The 22966-nt window shown below is 38.5% G+C and overlaps 1 protein-coding gene across 15 annotated transcripts in view; it reads right to left on the bottom strand.

The window, feature by feature from the left end:
* Positions 1 to 22966, bottom strand: part of PCDH15 (protocadherin related 15) — a 1260230-nt gene that overhangs the window by 151863 nt on the left and 1085401 nt on the right. For all 15 annotated transcript variants that reach the window (XR_015241496.1, XM_086679475.1, XM_086679485.1 and 12 more), the window contains 2 exons: positions 17133 to 17273; positions 15090 to 15202 (listed from right to left, as the gene is read on the bottom strand). Coding sequence is in view for 14 of the 15 variants with exons in the window: in XM_086679475.1 (XP_086535601.1) it covers positions 15090 to 15202; positions 17133 to 17273 (254 nt within the window). In the remaining variant the exon portion in view is untranslated. The remainder of the gene's footprint in view (positions 1 to 15089; positions 15203 to 17132; positions 17274 to 22966) is intronic.

Raw genomic sequence — 22966 nt, 5'->3', positions numbered from 1 at the left:
TGAAGGGAAATAGAGGTCCTGACTCCCACAGGGTAGGATCTGGACTTGGGTGGCAATCACTCCAAATTGTGAGGGTTATGCAGTAACAGGTGATGGAGGCACATAGGAAAAACAAAATTCTGGTCACAAATACCAATCCAGGAGTCATCAAGCATTTATAGGACACCTAGCTTGAGCACAGTACTGTATTTATAGGTAGCAATGACCCTATGATTCATTTACCTGTGACAACCCCCAGTCGTGCCCATTGCCCTGGTTTAAATTATTGTAGGGCGTCCCCCTTTACTCCCATTAGTGTCCTACTTTGGGCAATAAATCATATGATCTTCACTGCATTAGACACCGTAGGATACAGTTAAGGGGGAAACGTAGCTCTCTCATTTAAATCTACATTCTACCCAGTGAGATGAAGCACATATGTACTCAGGTTTACTTCTTTCCACTTTGGATTCCACGTATTTTGCCATTAGTGTAGTAACTCCTGCTTTCCCTTGTTTGCAATCGCCTGGACTATCTCTCCCTGTCAGTCTCTTGGTGTGTGTGTATGTGTGTGATTTCCTCTTAAATATGCTGTTTAGGGGTGCCTGGGCGGTTCAGTCAGTTGAGTGGCCAACTTTGGCTCAGGTTATGATCTCACAGTTTGTGGGTTCGAGCCCCACGTCGGGCTCTGTGCTGACAGATCAGAGGCTGGAACCTGCTTTCGATTCTGTGTCCCTCCCCTGTTCGTGCTCTGTCTCACTCTGTCTCTCAAAAATAAATAAATGTAAAAAAATAATTAAAAAAATATGCTGTTTACTGGCCTAGAACCCCGTGTGAAAAGCTGACCAGAAACAACACAGGATGAGAAGATGAGGCAAAGGGCACAGCCACTGAGCTCCAGAGCACCTTGGAGATGCGCGACTTCGCCATTATAAATCGGTGATAAAAATGCCACGATTGTAAATCAACATTTCAGTCGTGCAAAAATCTACTTTCCTGATGGAGTGGGGAAGCGGAGTGATCTTTCATGAAACACCTCTGCTGGTATCTCTTGCTTCACATCAGTCAGCGTCCTTGGAGTCTCCGTGATAACGAACAAGGTCGGTAGTGGGGCTCCTAAGAGCCTTCACATCTGCTCCCCTCCACCCAGTCCCTCCCCAAGATCCATCCTGACGCTCTATGTCAGATCTCGATTTTAGGAAAGTCTCCAGCTTCCCACCTTCTGGACCTGACTGCACACTGCTCTCTTCCTGGCACAGTGCTGCTTCATTCTTTAGCGCTGCTTTATCTGGGAGATTTTCATGTAGGTCTCACCTATGTCTGTCCCTCACCACTGTCCAGATGTGGCCCGAGCTGCCATTGTCCTTTGCGTGTCATCCCGTGGCTTTCTTTTGACTAAGTCCACACTGGTGCACTCAGACCCGTTGCCGGCTGACGTCCGCAGTGGTCAAGTTTCTTTTTAAAGCTCCCATCTACCCTCATCACCTTTAGTCCGAGGTGCTCACCAAGGTTCAGCAGTTTCCCAGTGCTCCGGGAATGAAATGTCGCAGATTTCCGTGTCATGTCACAGCCCTGTCGCTGTCTCTTCTTCAACAACACTGACCTTCCCCCAACTCCTGGAATGTGTCCTCCTCCTGTCCAGTGAGAACTTCTTATTTCCTCCCAGTTCCTGAGCCCATCACTGCTTCCCAATATTCACATGTCTGCCATTTCCAGGGAAATCTTCTCTCACGTCCTTTGTGGCTTGCCCCTGTGTGCTCTGTTGGAAGTGCCCATGGGGCCACGTTCCGTTCGTAGATGTCGCGTGTCAGTTTGCAATTTTAACCTGATTGCTATGGTCATTGTTTTGTTCCAAAGGAGTGAGTTCCTCATCACTGGGGTGGCTGTTCCAGGATGTCCAAATGGGAGCTTATCTGAAACTGTAGGACTGTAACAGCTCACATGAGTTCTGCCTCTTGTATTCCCAGCAAAAGACCAAGGTTTTGTGTTTGTTTCATTTTTTACTGAGAAAATTAGTGCACTTTTGTGGTGTGTGTGTGTGTGTGTGTTGCTGGAGACAATTACTTACACTTCATTTTTTTTACTTTTAGTTTTTTGGCATAAGTCTGTACTTGTGTGCTGGCAGGGCACCAATAACACGTACATAATCAGTGTTGCTTCTATTCTCACTGTGTATAAACTCATTTTTTAAAAATGTTTATGTTTTGATAGAGAGAGGGGTGGGAAGGCAGAGAGAGAGGGAGACACAGAATCTGAAGCAGGCTCCAGGCTCTGAGCTGTTAGGACAGCACAGAGCCCTAAGCAGGGCTCGAACTCCCAGACTGGGAGATCATGACCAGAGCTGAAGTTGGATGCTCTACTGACTGAGCCACACAGCTGCCCCTCACTGTGTATAAACTCCTTGAGAACGATGCCTACATCTTAAAAATCTTTGCATGGCCAACACCTGGGACAAGCCTGTTAAAGAATGATATCACAGCTATTTTTTTAAGCATGTGCTCTGTACTATGTTCTTCACAAAGCTCTTTGTCTCACATATAAATACTTATACAATATTTATATCTCTAGGAAAGCTGGCCTCAGGGAGCTTCAGTAACTTCATCAAGTTCAACCAACACCTGCCATCCAGCAGCCATGATTCAAACCTTGGCATTGTTGTGTCATTTTGCCTCATACAAGTTTGTATTAATTATTAATAAAATAAAAATAATGTGCCCTAGTATATGTTGCACTTGAACTAAAAAGTTCCCACAGATGTAATGCAATGAGAGAAGAATGGAATCTATGACAACACTCTTTGTATCTGAAAACTTGTTTTCAATTGTAAACAGTGGATTGAAACAATAGCCAAATTATGGAAAGAGCCTAAATGTCCATCAACTGATGAATAGATAAAGAAATTGCGGTATATATACACAATGGAGTACTACATGGCAATGAGAAAGAATGAAATATGGCCCTTTGTAGCAACGTGGATGGAACTGGAGAGTGTGATGCTAAGTGAATAAACCATACAGAGAAAGACAGATACCATATGGTTTCACTCTTATGTGGATCCTGAGAAACTTAACAGAAACCATGGGGGAGGGGAAGAAAAAAAAAAAAAAAGAGGTTAGAGTGGGAGAGAGCCAAAGCATAAGAGACTCTTGAAAACTGAGAACAAACTGAGGGCTGATGGGGGGTGGGAGGGAGAGGAGGGTGGGTGATGGGTATTGAGGAGGGAACCTTTTGGGATGAGCACTGGGTGTTGTATGGAAACCAATTTGACAATAAATTTCATATATAAATAAAAATAAACAGTGGATTGATTGATTATTTAGTTATTTATTATAGAGGTTGGGGGGCACCAGAGAGAGAGAGAGAAAGAATCTCAAGCAGGATCTGGACTCAATGTGGAACTTGTGGGGTCGATGTGGGGCTCAATCCCATGACCCCCGGATCATGACCCTGAGCCAAGATCAAGAATCAGATTCTAAACCAACTGAACCACCCAGGCACTCCTCTAAATAGTGGATTTAATTTTTTGAAGGACTGATTGATTGATTTAGAAGTGGGGGAGGGATAGAGAAAGGGGGAGTGAGGAAACCCCAAGCAGGTTCCGCACTGTCAGTATGGAGCCCAATGTGGGGCTTGAACTCATGAACTGCGATCGTGACCTGAACTGAAACCAAGAGTCAGTTGCTCAACCTACTGAGCCATCCGGACGCCCTGTCAGTGGATGTAGAATGAACTGCTCAAACCTGCGTCCTTTGTTGCTGGTGGGCTGGTTTCACTCTGCCATGTGAGCAAATGTCAGACTCTACTATAACCTTGAAGATGTGAAGGAGAATTAAATTCCATGCGGATACACAGGGAGCCTATGAAAGCAGTGATGAAGACCGCTGGAGCTACTCTTTCAGTAGTTAACAAGACAAAATCTATTACCTTTGAGGCAAGATTTTAGTAGTGCCATAAAAGCACAGGAAATGTTATCTTCAGGTAAAGTCAACTCTCATATTGGACAATAAATCTAAATTAAAATAGTAAACAACCCTAGCAAACAAGTAAGGCCCTCTGCATTTATTTTATATGATAGTAAGAGTTTTCAGATTGTTTTTTTCTTCTTTAGTTTTTGGAACCAAGACCAAAAGTTCTTCCTAAACTATTGTACTTATTGATTAACAATCTTTTCTCAAAGTCCCATGTCCAAACCTGTGCGGTTTATACGAGAATAATGGCAACACTCCTCAATGTAAGGTAACTTTAATTCTCTTGACTAATGGGACGGTCACCAGAGCAGCTCACCATTTCCTTGGCCATTGTGATAACATTGTTTTCATTTTTCACAGCATATAAAAACGGATTTCTGGATTTTAAATTACACTTTTTCTCTGTTTTTGCATATCAGGAGGTAGACTGTTAATCCTTTTTAGTTCTTCATAAAATCTACTCTTTTTATTCTTTAATATAAAGCCTTTTGAGAAACTTATTTTAGATATAAATGGTATGAGATTTTTGCATTGCCATTTATTATAAGATTAATTCAAATTGACCAGCAGAGTATCAATCTTTTACTTTATGAGGGAAACCAAAAAGATTATTTTCTTTATTCAAGGTATTTGAATTTTTGAAAGATGTCAAGATATTTATATGCATAATATTCTTATTTTGGACTTAATATATTAAATGTGAAGAACACTGGAAATTAAATATGACTCAATATTTTTCTAAGAGTTAGCAAATATCAACTTTTTCAAGAGGTTAATAAAAATACCTTAGGAACATTTGCCTCTGCTCTTTGGTATACATACAAATATAAATTTTGAATTTCTGTTTTTATGGAAATTACATTTTAAAACACAGGAATCCTTAAAAATGAATATAAATGTGGCATTAAATCACACAAAGTTTAATAATCAATGTTGATACACTTCCATTTTAAATAAATACCAAAGGTATGTCTATATTGTAGCATATCTGTTTGGAAAATTTGTAAATAATTGTCTTTGGTAAAATTTTTGATAAATTGTATAAGGTACTGCATTTTTCATTCAAAATCAATATTCACATTTGGACTCCATGATCTATTCCAGACGCGCTGACCTTTCCATGATATTTACCTCTAGAACTGAGGACAAGTGAGTCCCTGTGTGTTTAGTCCATCATCCTGGGATGAAGGTCAAATATTCTTCGAATGCTAACTCACTTGACCTATAGGAGTCAATCTATTCTTAAGTAATATGTGTTTGAACTACTATGAGGATTTTGACGCTTCTGTCTGGATTAAATGAAAAGATAACATGAAATGTACTTTCTGACTATGACACTATGACTATTTTCCAGAAGAGCCAAGTAGATAATTGACTAAACCCTCTTATCAGATATGGCCACGTGGCAGCAATGAGAGTGCCCCAACAGATCTCCAGTTGCAGGAGGCGCCCTTGACCGAGGTTCCATTGCTGTGCCCTGAAGTCCATGGCTGTGTTTACGTGCAGGCCACGCTTCCTAGGTGCCCCTTCCTGATTGTGATTCAGAAAAGCGGAGATGCTAAGGTGGGTCCCTTCCTAGGAGACAATGGACTTCTCCAACTTGTGACTATCGTTTGAGGGATCCCTGATCATCATGCAGAACGTATTGAAATGACGCAGTGGCCACTTCAGTGGCACACCAGCCTAGGATGTTCTACACAAACTTCTGTCTTCTTCCCTTGAGGTCAGAATGAATGTGGTTTGAACGTTCCCTAGGCTTACTCTGCTCTCTGCTCATTTCTCTCACAAAAGTATTTTCCCTAAAGAACCTGTTAAGTCTCATCTGGATGTTTAATTGCTAGGGGATGGACCAAAACTAACAGAGGAGATCACAGGCACTAAAATTTAAGAGGGAGTATTAGTATTTCAGAAGATATAAATTAAATTTAAAATATCCATGGACATTTAGAAATCCAATTCTAGGGAAAGTAAAGACATTTAAAAAAATGTTTACCAAAGAGTCTTAATATATAATACAATAAGTATTAATATATAGAAATGTTAAAATAAAGAAGAATAAATTGAATAGATTTACTATAAATTGATTTTTGTAGAGACAAAAAAGAAAATCTTAAGGGTTATAATTAGCCATTATGTAAATATTATAACGAGGAGGAAGAGTTTGTCATATGTTGTAAGATACACTAAACTAGTATAAGAAACTGTAATTAACATTTATTTCAGGTCAGCAACCACATGGTTAATATAATTTTTTTTATCACATTAATGGCAGACGTTGCCAAGTATACAGAACTCTTTTTCCCAATAAGAATGATCCCTGTCTGGGGTGCCTGGGTGGCGCAGTCGGTTAAGCGTCCGACTTCAGCCAGGTCACGATCTCGCGGTCCGTGAGTTCGAGCCCCGCATCAGGCTCTGGGCTGATGGCTCGGAGCCTGGAGCCTGTTTCCGATTCTGTGTCTCCCTCTCTCTCTGCCCCTCCCCCGTTCATGCTCTGCCTCTCTCTGTCCCAAAAAAATAAATAAAAAACGTTGAAAAAAAAAATTTTTAAAAAAAGAATGATCCCTGTCAAGATACCTGCTAATAATTGATAGGAGGGCATTATTAGTCACCTGTCTTAAATGAGGAGTTTAGCTCAGTTTCAGACAAAGGGCAAGAGGACATGCCACCCCAAAATATGCCACTTTGTCCTATTGATTATTTTGAGCTGTAGGCACTCAAATGATAGCAAATACAAGGAGATGCTTTTCTCTGAGCTACACTTATCTGCCTAAAGACAGATAGATCCTCCAAAAGGAGCTCAAATGTCATGGATCCCCTCCCCAGGAGTGTCACTGACCAGGGAAATGGAGTCGCCACAGGAGAGGACATGTAAAGATGGACACACCAGCAATCGATTCTTTCAGGGCCCACCCCTCTTTCCTAAAAATCAGTGACTCTTCCCTGAGAGGCCTTTACCCCCCTCCCCGTCCCCTGTTAAGATGGTATTGATCCTGAAGTTTAAAGCCACCTGTTTGTGTTACTTATCTTTCCTGGGTGTCTCTCATGTGTACATGAAGTATGCATGTTAATAGACTTCTCCTTGTTTTTCTTTTGTTAATCTGTCTTTTGTTACAGGAATCTCAGTCAAGAACTAGGAAGGAGAGAGGGAAAATTAATTTTCTTCCCCTACACAGTCATACTACTTGCAAGAGGAAGCGGATGCTAAATCTGATGGAGGCTCAGAGAAAAATGCATAGAACAAAATTAAAGGAACAAATATAATAACAATAATCTCCCCACAGGGAATACCTTCCCAATATCCACAATTACATGAAGATTGAAAGGGTGAGTTCCTCACGACTTTGTGGCAAGGATATCAGAAAAAGCAATTATTAAATTATCAGGCTGACTACGTGATCCCTATGGGCAGTTTTGCCCATTACTGCCATGCCCTCAAAAACAGAATTTTCATTAAGATTAACCTATTTCTCTCTGCTTCCAATGAGAATCAATCTGTGGAGAATGGTTTAAATTAAGAAACGATATTGCATAGGATATAGAGACAATCACTTGAATAGTAATAACTCAAAACTAATGATTATTTATGTAAGGTAGGGGCTAGTATTTGCATTGAATTCATTGCAAAAAAAAAAATGAAGCCATCTGGAGACTTTGGACAAGAGAGAGGTTTTTTTTTTTGTAATTTTTTTTTAACGTTTATTTATTTTTGACACAGAGAGAGACAGAGCATGAACGGGGGAGGGTCAGAGAGAGGGAGACACAGAATCTGAAGCAGGCTCCAGGCTCTGAGCTGTCAGCACAGAGCCCGACGCGGGGCTCGAACTCACAAACCGCAAGATCATGACCTGAGCGGAAGTCAACTGCTTAAACGACTGAGCCACCCAGGCGCCCCCCCCCCTTTTTTTTTTTTTTTTTATAATTTTAGAGAGAGGAGTTTTAACAACAAAGGGTTAAGAGGTGCCACTGACTCTAAGAAATTTGTTTTGGGGCACCTGGGTGGCTCAGTTGGTTGAGCGTCAGACTTTGGCTCAGGTCATGATCTCACAGTTTGTGGGTTCAAGCCCCGTGTCGGGCTTTGTGCTGACAGCTCAGGGCCTGGAGCCTGCTTTGGATTCCGTGTGTCCTTCTCTCTCTGCTCCTTCCCTACTCACACTCTGTCTCTCTCTCAAAAATAAATAAAGATTTAAAAAAAAATTGTTTCAAGGAAAGAGGAATTTGTTTCAAGGAAAGGGAAAAGAAGGAATAAAAAATGATAACTTGAGGTACGAACTCTAAGAGACTGAAATTTCTGGCTTCTGGCGTCTCCTTGTTTGTCAAAAAGATGAACTGGAAGAACCACATAAAACAGAAATGACCCATGAAATGGAAATCTGTTACAATGTTGAAATTTTTGGCTGTGTGTTTGCCCCTAATAACACGAATGCGTGTTTATAATTTTGGAAAGAAATGTTATACAGCCTGAAGAGGTCCATGCTGTTTAAAATTTTGAGAAGAATTCAGTGTTTTCTGGAAAATATAAGTGTTTATTCAATGACAAAGAGAAGAAGCAAATGATGTTTCGATTCTCCATTGAACCTAATTAAGTGACCCAAGGAGACATGGAAAGGCCATGGAGTGAACAAAGTAAGTCTGTTTCAAGTACTATAACCGTATAGGGACCAAACAGAAATAAGTGCATAGTTTGCTTAAGAACTGGTGTAAATCTGGCCATTATAAAAGCACACACATATCTGTATGGGGCAAATTGCTTTCTCATTAAGAGATGTCTCCTACCCTTAAAAATGACTTGAAGGCAGCCCATTAGGGAATAACTTCAGTTCACAGGATGTGAGGAAAAAACAAAATTAAATCTTTTCTCAGCACATATAAAACATCCCAATATTATACACTGTACACAAGAAAAGAATGTGAGAATTTTCTCTTCTAGTCTCGACAGGCTAAATTATTTCCCTTAATACGGGGTGGTCTTTGTAGAATTCTTTCAAAAACTTTACAAACTTCATTATTTCGTTTTCAAAGAACCATTAGCAGAAAGCGAGGAAGTTTTTAAATAGGAATCGGGAACAGAGACACATGAGAAAGGGGGGTGGGCTGACATTTAGTTATACTGCTACTTGTACGTTGGTTAGCTAACCTGCTAATTATCTGCTATCAGAAACTTAGCAGGCAGTCCAGGAAGCTTTTCCTTTGGTAAATACCAAAGTATTTACTATGATGTTTGTTATTTGTTGGTTCCTACTTGTACAATTTTAGACTAGGTAACAATAGGTCTATTTTTGCACTCCTGCAAGGAGGCAATTACCAGTAACTGGATATTTAAATGTTTTGAATGCCATAAAAAGAATAATGCATTTTGTGTCTCTGTCGATGTAGAACTGCTACATTGGGAAATGTTTCAGCAAATAGTAAATGTCTCCTCTCAAACCTCTTTGATAGTCTCTACAAAGGGAGTTTACAGTTCGTGACTCTCACTTACACTCTGCCATAATGCTTTCTTTTTCCTTGTGATCAGGACTATTACAGTTCTCAGGAACAGGGAGAGAGTAATTAACTGTAATCAGACAACCAAACTTTACTTTGAAGTCCAGAAAGGTTTGGTTTGGAATATGTGCTATTAACATTGGATGTGCTGAAATCACTAGAAATAATTTAAAACATTCCAAAATGTCCATCTGAGATTTTCTTTGAATTCAAACCAAAAATAGTATGCATTCTTTTGGGCTTTAAGAAAAATGTGATCTATTTTACCAATACACATGGAGGAATAAGAATGTCTCTGTACCATTCCATGATGGGTTCACGTTCCCAATCTTACATGTTTTTAATGCAAAACAAGTCATATCAAGATGATATAGCAATAAAAGTCTGTAACTTGTCTAAAATTACACATTCAATGTGCTAATTCTCCACCAACACTATATTCCTTTTTCCCTCAGTAAGAGAGGTGGGACTGAGGTACGTGTGTCCAGCAAGGGACAGAAGTTGTCTGCCCTTTCTGAGCTGGCTGTGGACATTTGCCTGGGTTTCTGAGATGGAACATGAGCTGAGGTGAAATGTGCAAGCCCTACCTTGCTTGGTTCAGGAAATATCTGGATGTGGACTTCCGCCCCCTTTCCCTTTCCAGGGACAGAAATGGCAATGACTGGAGTAATTCTGAAATAATGTTAAGGATGGAAGATCCTAAATTGGCACAGGTCCCTGATGACTGTGCGGAAGAACTGCATGAAGAGTTATCGCCAACCTGAAACACTCACTTTAGATGGTCATGTGAGCCTAAGCACATTTTTTGTTGTTGTTGTTCTTTAAGTTGTTGTAATTTAAGGGTTTCTTTTCACAGCCCTCTAACCTACCCTCACTAATCTTATTATCCAAGATTTAATGACTGACCTTTACAAAAACAAGATAATTGGATTAGGGGAGAGGGTCAGTTTAAGAATCGAGTTCAAGGGGCACCTGGGTGGCTCAGTCAGTTAAGCGTCTGACTTCGGCTCAGGTCATGATCTCGTGGTCCGTGAGTTCGAGCCCCGCGTCAGGCTCTGGGCTGATGGCTCAGAGCCTGGAGCCTGTTTCCGATTCTGTGTCTCCCTCTCTCTCTGCCCCTCCCCCGTTCATGCTCTGTCTCTCTCTGTCCCAAAAATAAATAAACGTTGAAAAAAAAAAAAAAAAAAAAGAATCGAGTTCAAGGGGCACCTGGGTGGCTCAGTCAGTTAAGCGTCTGACTTCAGCTCAGGTCATGATCTCGTGGTTCGTGGGTTCGAGCCCGGCATCAGGCTGTGTGACAGCTCAGAGCCTGGAGCCTGCTTCGGATTCTGTGTCTCCCTCTCTCTCTGCCTCTCTCCCACTCACTGTCTCTCTCTCTCTCTCTCAAAAATAAACATTAAAATAATTTAACAAAAAGAATGGAGTTCAATATTCTAAAATGGATGAATATTTTATCTTTAGAACCTTTCTTCACACCTAGACATCTGTTGAAACTGGTTATTCCTAAACAATTCAAGAGCCAATACGGGAATGAAGACATGCAGGACATGTAAACACGGCATGTATCTCAGCTGGCAAAGCTACTCATCTCTGATCACCGCTTTCCCTTTGCCACCCGTGCTCATGCTTTCCCCACACCCCACCAGGGACACAAATCTTGCTTATCCTTTTATGTCCCCCCAGATTGGATCACATGAAACAGTTTTTCCACCAGGACCAATTCTGTAATGGAAGTAGGATTTTACCTCTATCTTTGTAGGGTTTTCTGGCTGGGTCTAAGTATGAAACACACACAAGTCACCTTAGTAGGAGAGAACGTACACATTTATATAAGTTTTAAGTGACAGGAGAGCCCTCATGAGGCAATGAAGATCCAGAGAAATGGCAACGCCAACATACTTTTGTATTAGGATGAACAGGGAGAGGTCATTGCGGAAAATTAAACTCTAGAAGGAGCCCGGAGGGCGATGTGAATTATTCTAACAAGTCCTGTCTATATCAGCTCTCTTGGCTTTGACTCCTCATTAAAGAACATTTTTCCTCCTGGTACAGGGAGGGCATCCTTCACATCAGAGTTTATAGGTCCTGTGTTTAGGAAGGAAAAGGGAGATTAGACTGTCCTTCCTGCAGCTGGTGCTTTTTAAGTGATTTTAGTTCAAAACAATCTTTTTTTTTATTTTATTTTATTTTATTTTTTTAAATTTTTTTTTTCAACGTTTTTATTTATTTATGGGACAGATAGAGACAGAGCATGAACGGGGGAGGGGCAGAGAGAGAGGGAAACACAGAATCGGAAACAGGCTCCAGGCTCCGAGCCATCAGCCCAGAGCCCGACGCGGGGCTCGAACTCACGGACCGCGAGATCGTGACCTGGCTGAAGTCGGACGCTTAACCCACTGCGCCACCCAGGCGCCCCTCAAAACAATCTTTATGCCAAAGTGAAATACTCTTCCACCATTCGATTCCAACACAAGGGATCATACTGATAGTAAAGGTCTAATAACATTATTTAGCATCTCTGGGAGTTATGTGCATCTGGCCAAGGCTATAAATGATTTCGAAAAAAAGTCATATGTAATATATGTAAACATATGTCATTCCTAGTTCAGTATTCCTCTTCCTATCTGTGACTCAAAGGCCTAGACTCCTTTCTTGTTATATTTCAAAGTTGTCAACACATGGCTCCCAAGCGTCTCTGGGTGTTTTCTCCATTTCACCTGTCCATATGGGGAAAAGGTTAAGTAAGGCTAGGAAACAGTGCAGACTATACTTTTCCACATTTTATTTGCCAGAACTCAGTCCTATAGCTCAATTTAGCAAACTAGGCTGGGAAGTGGAGTCTAGCTGTGTGCCCAGGAGGAAGAAGGAAAGACTGGGAGGGATCCAGACTCACTATATACTTGGAATCACGAGCACAGAGAGAGAACTGATGAAGATCAGCCCTAGGTCTTTTTTTGTTTGTTTTTTTTATTTTAATAGTTCATTCTACACTTTAAATCATATGTAAAGTTACTTAAACATTTAAATTCAATTATTGGTCTTATTAAAAACGTAGTGTCTTCTGCCAATGGTTGGCACAACTTTTTTCTTATCCAAGGTTTCTAAGTGTCTGATAAAAAAAGAAAACAATCCCATTCAGTGCCCTAGTCCTATTGAATCCATTATGGCAATTACATCGATTCTTAGGACTTTCTTCATAAACTGTAGGATACAACAAGATTACCAAACCTCCCTTATGTGTCAGAGGAACTCACGAATTGGGAGGGTCAAGGGCACTATTTGCAAATGTTACAAATGTTCTTCAGAAAGGGCAAAAATTCTTCCCTGTAAGCTCATGTCACTCCTCTTAGTTTTAGCACCAAGTAATTGGTGGGTTTTTTCTTCTCTAAGTTAACAACTTCATTAATAGAATCTATTTGCAGTTAGTAGTTGTATGCCAAGAAGGTAAGGAATGGTAAATTCTTCACTGAACAAAACATTTTTATTCTTAAAAGGTGGCATGAATAAGGGTAATTAAAAAAAGAAAGCTAAATGAACAATGCCCTGATGAGACCTACGACCTTGGCATTCATGCCCCAATGTTTGGCTAACAGAGTTAACAAGCAACGTGCTCCCGACATCTGGAGGCATACTGCTATTAAGAGGGATGAGCAGCAGAGGAAAACCCAGAGAAGGGGGATCCATTTACAGAGCCTATTCGAAAGGACAGCATTAGGCATCATCACTCCGGCCTTCTTTGGGGTTCCAAGGATGGACTAGATGGGAGGAGAACTTTGGGAGAACACAGGTTGGGATTTTGCTCGGCTGAAACTCTGAAGGATTTTTGGACCCATCCCAAATAGTAAGTACATTTTTTATGAATGTTGAATATAGGTAAGTTGGGGAGAAACACAAGTGAGTTTACATTCATTTGGGTTCTTGACATGACCACAATAAACATGTTCAAGGAAGGGCTCTAGAAGCAGAAAACCACATGCACCTTGGCAAAGAACTGGAGTTCACAGGTTACCATGACAACAAAAGAAGAGGGGAACTGGTAAGGATGGACATAAGGAAGAAAATGGTGTTTCAAACAGACTGACCAAGAATTCTTAACAGTTTAAATGCAGTTTTTTTTAAAAATTATTTTAATGGTTATTTATTTTTGAGAGAGTGCATGCGTGCCCGTGTGCATAATTGGGGGAGGGGCAGAGAGAGAGGGAGACACAGCATCCGAAGCAGGCTCCAGGCTATGAGCTGACAGCACAGAGCCCGACGTGGGGCTCGAACCCACAAACTGTGAGGTCATGACCTGAGCCGAAGTCAGATGCTTAACCGACTGAGCCACCTAGGAGCCCCAAGTTTTAAATATATTTTCCATCTCAGTGATTTACATATATGTTATGTAGAGTTTTCTGGTAAAATTATATACTTTAATTTATTGCTTGCATATTGCAAAGGCAACTTTTTATAAAAGGAAACACTACTTGGCCAGCATGGTAAATGTTCCCAGACGTGTCATCTGCCTTCCAGTATCTCAGCCCTTGCCCTAACTCACAGTTCTTACGTAGTTCTTAGAAATTATGAAAGTAATAAATCAAAGCAATAATAATACAAATTTTAGAATCTGATAAAGCATTCTATTATATGAAGTCTTCCTTCCTCTTGAGTCCTAATTAGCATCATTATGTAATGTTGACTCTGTCTCTAAATAGAGCAAACTACTAAACTGTATCATGAAAGAAAGTGGTACTCTATTGTCAGGAAAGCATTATAAATCTTACAGTAATGTGCAAACATAAAATATAGTAAATTTAGTTTTATTATTTTTTTCAATTCTTCACTTCCTAAGAATATCTATGTATCTATCTATCTATCTATGTATCTATCTAGCCATCCATCCACACATCCTGTGGACTGTCCTCCTAAAAAGCCTTAACCCTCAATGGCATAGTACTTGAAGGTAAGGCCTTTAGAAACAAGAGGGTGGGGCCCTAATCTTGGGATTAGCACCCTTACAAATACCGGAGATTAGCTTGCTTTCTCTCACTTTCCTCTATGTGAGCCAGGAAGAGAGCTCTCACCAGAGTTTGACCATGCTGGTACCCTGACTTCAGACTTCCAGCCTCTAGAACAGTGAGAACTAAATTTGTTTGAGCCCTTCTTTCTGTGGCATTTTATTATGGCATCCTGACTTAAGACAGTATATATGCTAATTCTATATTATAATATGCAATATGTATTATGCACATAAACACACACATACATTCTCTCCCTCTCTCTTTCACTGGTTATATGAGAAATATCATTTCAGACAGATGTCAAATTATGTCTCTGGCCATAACATGAAACTAAATGCCTACTTCTCACCATTGGGATCATTAAATAGTTGCAGTTTAAACCCCAAAATATAATGTATTTTTCAAGGACTGTGTTAATTATTTTTAAAGCATTCATTATTCATCAAAGCATTATGAAAGCTGATTTTTTATAGACTAAATTGTCATGTTAACTAAATATCAACTTTTAAAATAAGGATAATATTATGTTAATTTAGAAAAACTTAAACTAGAATGGGAAGGACCATTCACTGATCAATTCTTATCGCAGCAGTTTTGAGAGGCCATAATGAAGCAAAACAAAAAAACTTTACATATCACAAAAACTGATGGAAATCAATACCTATATTCCTCTTGTGTGAAGCGTGGGATTTCTCCAGGATGTAAGACCAGAATCTTCACTGTGGCACTGCTGGACATCACAGGCTCACCATCATCAAAAGCGACGACCACCAACTTAAAAAGTAATACAAATTCATGTTAAAGATTATTAACAAGAAGAAAAGAAGGCATCATTTTAATCTTTGGACTGCCTGGCCCCAGAAGGGGCGCTGTGATCATGTCCTCACTGTCTGCCAGGTCACAACCACTGTACTAGGATATGTTACATATATTCTCACTTAATCTTTACACCAGTCCCACCATGTAGATGTTTTATGTTCATTTCCTAGACAAGAAAACTCAAAGAAGTAGAGTTACTAACTCTATGATAAAACACTACCAGTAAAAACAGGTAGACAATGCGACATCTCTCCAATGCTTAAACTGATTTCTCTTACACAACCCCACTGGTACCTACAGTAAAACATGTGCCATTATAAGCACCAACACTTATTTAAAAAGTGTTAAATTCAGTCACATCGATAGCAAAAAGCTAATTAGCTTGCTTATAAAAAGAAATTAATTTTTCCAGGGAATTAATTGTCTGCAAGATTATAGGGCAGAAATACTTCACTCTGGAGGATAAAACTGGAAATCTTTCCAGTTTAATACACTTAGATATACACTCTCTTAAAAATATAGACAACCAAGTCCACACTGCATAGTAGAAACAGTTCCAATGATGCAAAATGCAGAGAAGCTTTCATTTCAAGGTGGAACGACTATATAATATTTATTACTATAATTTATAATTTAGTTTTTGATAACATATATTATGTCAAGAATAATTCTTCCATTTAAGAAGTGTTAAATATTTTCAAACTATGTGTTTGTCCAGAATGTGTATAATTTTGGAAGCTACAGCTATTAATCTAAACCAGTTCAACTTAGACCATGAAGCCATAACTAAGGATCATCCTGCAGCCCATGATTTAGCCTTGGGTTAATATTTTACAAATGGAACAATTTCTCCCAACAGTGGTAGGATTATGTGAGGCATGGTACCCATGACACCCACAAGGTTAACCGATGAGGGCATTTCCTCATTGCAGGGTCAGAGGCTTTATTAACAATGAAAAAAGTATTCTAAGTAATTACAGAAGAGGGAAATGCTCAGACATTTAATAAAATAGATTATTTATGGTAATAGTGAAGGGTAGCACTATTTCAAATTTTCTGGAAGTATAACTTATCATGGGTACGTAGACTTGACCCAACAATTCTGCATCTCGGTATTTAAGGGAAAGAAATCGGGTCAGCAGCAAAAGTTATTGCACAAAGAGGTTCACAACAGCAAATTTTATCATGACAAAAAATTAGAAACAGCCTAATTATCCAACAACAAAGTATTAGACAAAATGATAATAGTGGATTCATACAATAGAACATCATATAACCATTAAAATAATACCACTACCAGTATTTATTGGCATGGGCAATATATTATGAAGTTAAAAAAGCAGTATGAATAATAGGATCATGTTATTTTATTTACTTATTCATTTTGTTAAGTTTATTTACTTATTTTGAGAGAGAGGGTGTGTGCATGTGTGAGCAAGGTGGGGGAGTGGCCGAGAGAGGGAGAGAGAGAGAATCCCAAGCAGGCTCTGAGCTGTCAGCCCAGAGCCCAATGCAATTCTTGATCCCATGAACTATGAGATCGTGACCTGAGCAGAAACCAAGAGTCCGATGCTTAACAGACTGAGGTTAAGCCACCCAGGTGTCCTTTATTTGATCATATTATTTGAAAACACATTATGTGTGCACTTGCATTTGCATGGAGTGTCATCATAAGGATAGATACTAAAATGGTAAATTCTAGTTATCTCCAAGATGTGAAATATGAAGTGTACTTTTTTCTTTTGCTTATCTGATTCTCTAAATATCTATGTGGTTAAAAAATATATTATTTTGTAATTTAAATTATTTTGTACAGCCATCTGTTAAACTGAACTCTCAGAAGTTAAATATCAAACAGACCATGTAAGGGAAACACGGCACTGACCTTAAAAATTGTCGTAGGTTCTTCATTAAGATTGACTCGAGTTATTACTCTTCCAGAATCTTCTTCTACGTCAAAAATACTAGCAGGATAAGGAAACTGGACATCATCTACTCTGTACCTCACACGACTTGCAGGTAATCCCTAGAATGAAATTATATATTATGAATTTACTCTTCACAAAATGAAAACAAAGAGTATCGATGATGCAAAACTGATCTATAAAACGCATGGCCTTTTAGAAGTAAAAGATCATATTAAGCCATCACACTTCCACGTGTGAAATGCCACAGCCTCTCCACCTGTTACTGAAAACGATTTATGTGAAACAATAAACTACTGGCTGCCTTGAGCATCTTCTCTTCCACTTTCCTTTAATTGTAGGAATCTCACCCGACCGAAACACCATGTGTGCTTAATAGTTTAGCTTCTAAGACAATTCTAAATTATGTTCTTTCATTGTGCTTTTCTGAACTCTGACACTCAGAGCACGATGAAATGCGGAAGATCTGGAAGACTTGTAAAGTGGAAGGATAGGTACGGATGGGGAGGAGACAGAAAGTACCATCTGCTCTGTGCTGTTTAACACCTAGGTTTTTTCATAGATAAATTAATCCTCGTAACTAACAATCCTTTAGGATATCATTACTAATGACGGTGATAGTAATAATAGTAAAATAATGAGCCTAATCTTTGTTGAATGGTTACTATGTGCAAGAAGCATAGTAAAGATGATACATATATATTCTACCACCCATTTTTTTAAATTTTCAGTTAATGAACTTGAGGCTTATGGGGAGTTAAAGGATGTTGACTTGTCCCAGTTATAGACCAAGATAAGTCAGGATAGTTAAATAATTTTTAGAAAAATAAATTAAGATTTGATAAAACTTTTAGACTGTAATAAAAATAGTCAAGATTGTTGGACATCCTCACTTACATTAGGGTTTAGGTTGGTCTTTTTTTGAATTATAGTAAGTGACACTGGTGTGTCAGTATAATCTTTTCAGTGCTTAAGCCAGCCCTTGAGGTGAAGTAAACAATTTGAACACAGAGCTGGCATGTGGTAGATTTGACCTCAAACCCAAACAGATGCTATGTGAACCACTAAATTCCTAGGATGAAAACATTCCCAAGCTTCAGTCATGGACATGTCTACCTTCTCTACCTGTATTTTTAGACTCTACAATCTCTTCCAGTCCTTTAAACAACTTTTATTTGTTCACAACTCCCAAAGTTAAATTCTGGCTACACTCATTCTTTAAACTCCCAAGTAATATATATAATAGTCAACTTAGATGTTCTATTTTTAACTCAACATATCCCAAAACAGCATATTGATTTCCTCTCCCAGACATATATGTAATCCACTCTAGGTCAATGGCCCCACCCTTTTACCAAGTTGGTCTCTCTGAAAGCCCTAGGGAAGGCATTGACCCTTCTCATTCTTTCAGACTCCACAACTGAACTGTCCTCAAGTCCTGCCAATAGCTCAATGAAAGCATGCTTAATATAGGTCATTTTCGTCTTCTCTATCAATTTGTTTCCTACAGTGGACCCTTAATTGAACTTCTCCTTCTATTCTATTTGAATTATCTTAAAATATATAAACCATCTCTGAGATATAAAAATGTAAACTATAAACTGAGAGTTTTTCCCCTACTAAGGTCAGGAACAAGACAAGGATGCCCACTCTCACCACTTTTATTCAACATAGTACTAGATATCCTAGCTACGGCAATCAGACAAGAAAAAGAAATGAGTTATCCAAATTGGTAAGAAAGAAGTAAAACTTCCATTATTTGCAGACAACATGATACTATATATGGAATCCTAAAGAGTCTAGCAAAAACAAGCAAAACAAAAAACAACAACAACAAAAAGAAACTACTAGAACTGATAAATTAATTCAGTAAGATCTCAGGATACAAAATCAATATTCAGAAATCCATTGCATTTTTATATATTAATAATTAAGTAGCATAAAAAGAGATTAAGAAAACAATCCTATTTACAATTGCACCAAAAGTCATAAAATACCTAGGAATAAACTTAACCAAAGAAGTGAAAGACCTTATTTCAAAATCTATAATATACCAATGAAAGAAACTGAAGAAAACACAAATAAATGGAAAGGTATTCTATGCTCAAGGATTGGGAAAATAAAACATTGTTAAAAGGTCCATACTACCCAACAATCAAAAAATTCCATGCAATCTCTATATAAATACCACCAATATTTTCACAGAACTAGAACAAACAATCATAAAATTTGTATAGAACCAGAAAAGACCCCAAAGAGCCAAAGTTATCTTGAAAAAGAAAAACAAAACTGGAGGTAGTACAATCCCAGCTTTCAAAATATACTACATAAAGTAATTAAAACATGACCGTCCTGCCACAAAAAACAGACAAACAGATGAATGGAACCAAACAGAACCTGAAATAAACCCACAATTATATGATCAGTGAAACTTAAACAAAGGAGGCAAGAGTATGCAATGGGAAAAGACAGTGTTTTCAACAAATTATATTGGGAAAACTAGAAACAAAATGAAAACGAATGAAACCAGACTTCTTTCTTATGCCATTCATAAAAATACATTCAAAATATATTAAAGACTTAAATGTGAAACCTGAAACCATAAAAATCCTAGACGCGAACACAGGTAGTTAATTTCTCTGACATTCATTATAGCAACATTTTTCCAACTATGTCTCCTCAGGCAAGGGAAACAAAAGCAAAAATGAACTATTGGGACTATATCAAAATAAAAATCTCTGCACAGCAAAGCAAATAATCAACAAAATTCAAAGATAACCTAATGAATGGGAGAAGACATCTGCAAATACATAACCGATAAAGGGTTAGTATCCAAAATATATAAAGAAGTTAAACACCTTAAGGCAAAAAAACAAATAATCCAGCTAAAAATATGCAGAAGACATGAAAAAACACTTGCCAAAGACACACAGATGGACAAAAGACACATGAAAATATGTTCAACATCACTCATCAGCACAGAAGTGCAAATAAAAACTACAGTGAGGTATCACCTCTCACATGTCAGAATAAAACAAAAAACACAAGAAACAAAAAGTGTTGGTGAGAATATGGAGAAAAAGGGACCCTCGTGTACTGTTGGTGGGAATGGAACTGGGTTCCTGAAATAATTGAAAAGAGAATTACAGGGGTGCCTGGGTGGCTCGTCGATTAAGTGTCCAAGTCTTGGTTTAGGCTCAAGTCACCATCTCAGAGTTCGAGGGACAGAGCTCCACATTGGGCTCTGGGCACACAGCTCAGAGCCTGCTTAGGATTCTCTCTCTCTCTGTCCTTCTCTGCACCCCCTTCTCAAAATAAATAAATAAACATTAAAAAAATTAAAAGTAAAATTACCCTATGATCAGGTAATTTCACTACTGGAATTACCAAAGAATACAAAAACACTAATTCAAAAAGATATACACACCCCAATGTTTACTGAAGCATTATTTACAATAGCTAAGATATGGACGCAGTTCAAGTGCCCATCAATTGGTAGAATATATGTATGCTTTATATTTATATTTATATTTGTATTATATTTATATTTGTATTTGTATTTGTATCTATATACATGCTACATATGTATCCTGGAATAGTGTTCATCCATAGCAGAGGATGAGATCTTGCCATCTGTGACAACATGGCTGAACCTAAGTGAAATAAGTCAGAATAAGAAAGACAAACACCATACGATTCACTGATATGTGGAATCTCAAAAACAAAACAGATGAATAAACAAACAAAAAGCAGAATCAGACCCATAAACACAGAGAATAAATAGATGGTTGCCAGAAGGGAGGTAGGAAAAATGGGTGAAGGGGACAGGGAGGTACAAGTTCTATTATAGAATAAATCAGTCACAGGGATGAATGGCACAGCACAGGGAATACGGCCAATGGTACTGTGATAGTGATGTGCGGTGACAAAGAGTAAGTACACTTGTAAGCACAGATAATGTCTTGAGTTGTTTATTTTTATTTATTTATTTAAAAAAATTTTTAATGTTTATTTATTTTTGAGACAGAGAGAGACAGAGCATGAACGGGGGAGGGTCAGAGAGAGAGGGAGACACAGAATCCGAAGCAGGCTCCAGGCTCTGAGCCATCAGCCCAGAGCCTGACGCGGGGCTCGAACTCACGGACCGTGAGATCATGACCTGAGCCGAAATTGGACGCTTAACTGGCTGAGCCACCCAGGCGCCCCTGTCTTGAGTTGTTTAACTACTATGCTGTACATCTGAAACTAATAGGACATTGTGTGTCAAATATACTCAAATTAAAAAAAAATAATGATAATGACAGGAGTTGTCAGCTGTTCATTTGTGCACTTTACTACATTATCAGAGAATGTTCATTTCATGCATTTTCATGTTTATGCTTACAAGAAATTCAGGAGTTGGCATGAGTAGTAACCATATTTTACAAAAAGAAAATCAAGCCTTTAAGAGTTATCTAGTTTCCAGCATTTCCTCAGATAGTACATTGCAGTGTTATTACTCGGATGAAACACAGCTCGTACTAAAACATAGGTCCTTACACATTAACCCAACTTAACATTCATCTATGCTATCCGACAGGAACACTTTGACATGAGAATGAATAGCGATACAATTGAGCAAAGTTACTTGGGAAAAATGCTCTAGAATTAGAAGCCCTTGTAAACCCTGCCTTAGGGCTCCGCCCAGGGAAGTTCCGGAACACATATCCCGTGAGGAATGAATGAAGAAAGAGCAAGATGACAGCACAAACTGTTTCAGGAATGAAATTTCAGGGTTTCTGTTAGATTCGGCACCCATTCTGTCTGTAGTATAACCAAAATTCTGAGGGCAATCACAAGATTAGTGACCAAGAAACTTTAAGAATGTTCATTATACACCACACACGCTCTTGACTAAAGCCGGCACATTCATGGTCCATTCTCAAGTACAGCTTTAACTGATCAAATACAAAGAGAAAAAGTTCTGGTTTTATAGAATGCTGTCTCTCACATGCCTAAACTATTTGGCTAACCAGAACACCAGGCCCTTCCTAGAGAATCATTACAGATAAATTTGTATGTATATGAAAATAAATGTTATATGTTACCTATGTCAATGAACTTTTTGTTCTATGATTTTACCACACATAAACAGAATGTGGCTTTCCTATGGCATCATCAGCCCACCAGAGACATTTTAATTTTTCCCTCTATCACACTGTATCAAGGCACCACATTTTATTTGATATCACATGCAACAATAACTAAATACCTAAAATTATTTGGATTTTTCCTTTGAATATATTCAAAAGGCTTTTCATTTTCTTTCCCTCCCTCCTCCCTCTTTTCTCCCACCAACATACTTTTTCTCTATTCTTTTCTTCCTTTCTTCCCTTTCTTTCCTCCCTTCCTCCTTTTTTTTTTCTTTCCAAAATCTTTAAAAAAGTGTTGCTTTATACTTAAATAATCAGGCCATATGATTATTTGCAATTGGCTTTGGGGACAGCCTCAACATGCCTAACACTGTCCCTGGGCCATTTATGACATGAATCAGGTCAACGGCATGTTTCTCAAGAAGTCATAAAAAGTAAAATTAATAATAAAATTAAAAGTCATTAAAAGTCATTAAAAGTAAAATTAACCTGGAAAACAATGTCATCATAAAATCCACATATTCAACCATGCTAAAAAAAAAAGGACTATTTATTATAAGCTTTATCACTTAATATTTATCACTCTTATTTTTTAAAATCCTTCAGTACTGATTCCATTACAATTTAATAGATATGATCAGAGTATCCTAAATTCACTCAAC

Source organism: Puma concolor, chromosome D2, assembly GCF_028749965.1.
Source record: "Puma concolor isolate L17-30 chromosome D2, mPumCon1.1.hap2, whole genome shotgun sequence".
Taxonomy (NCBI): Eukaryota; Metazoa; Chordata; class Mammalia; order Carnivora; family Felidae; genus Puma; species Puma concolor.
Note: the sequence above shows the minus strand (reverse complement) of the source record. Positions and strands in the feature narration are given on the sequence as shown.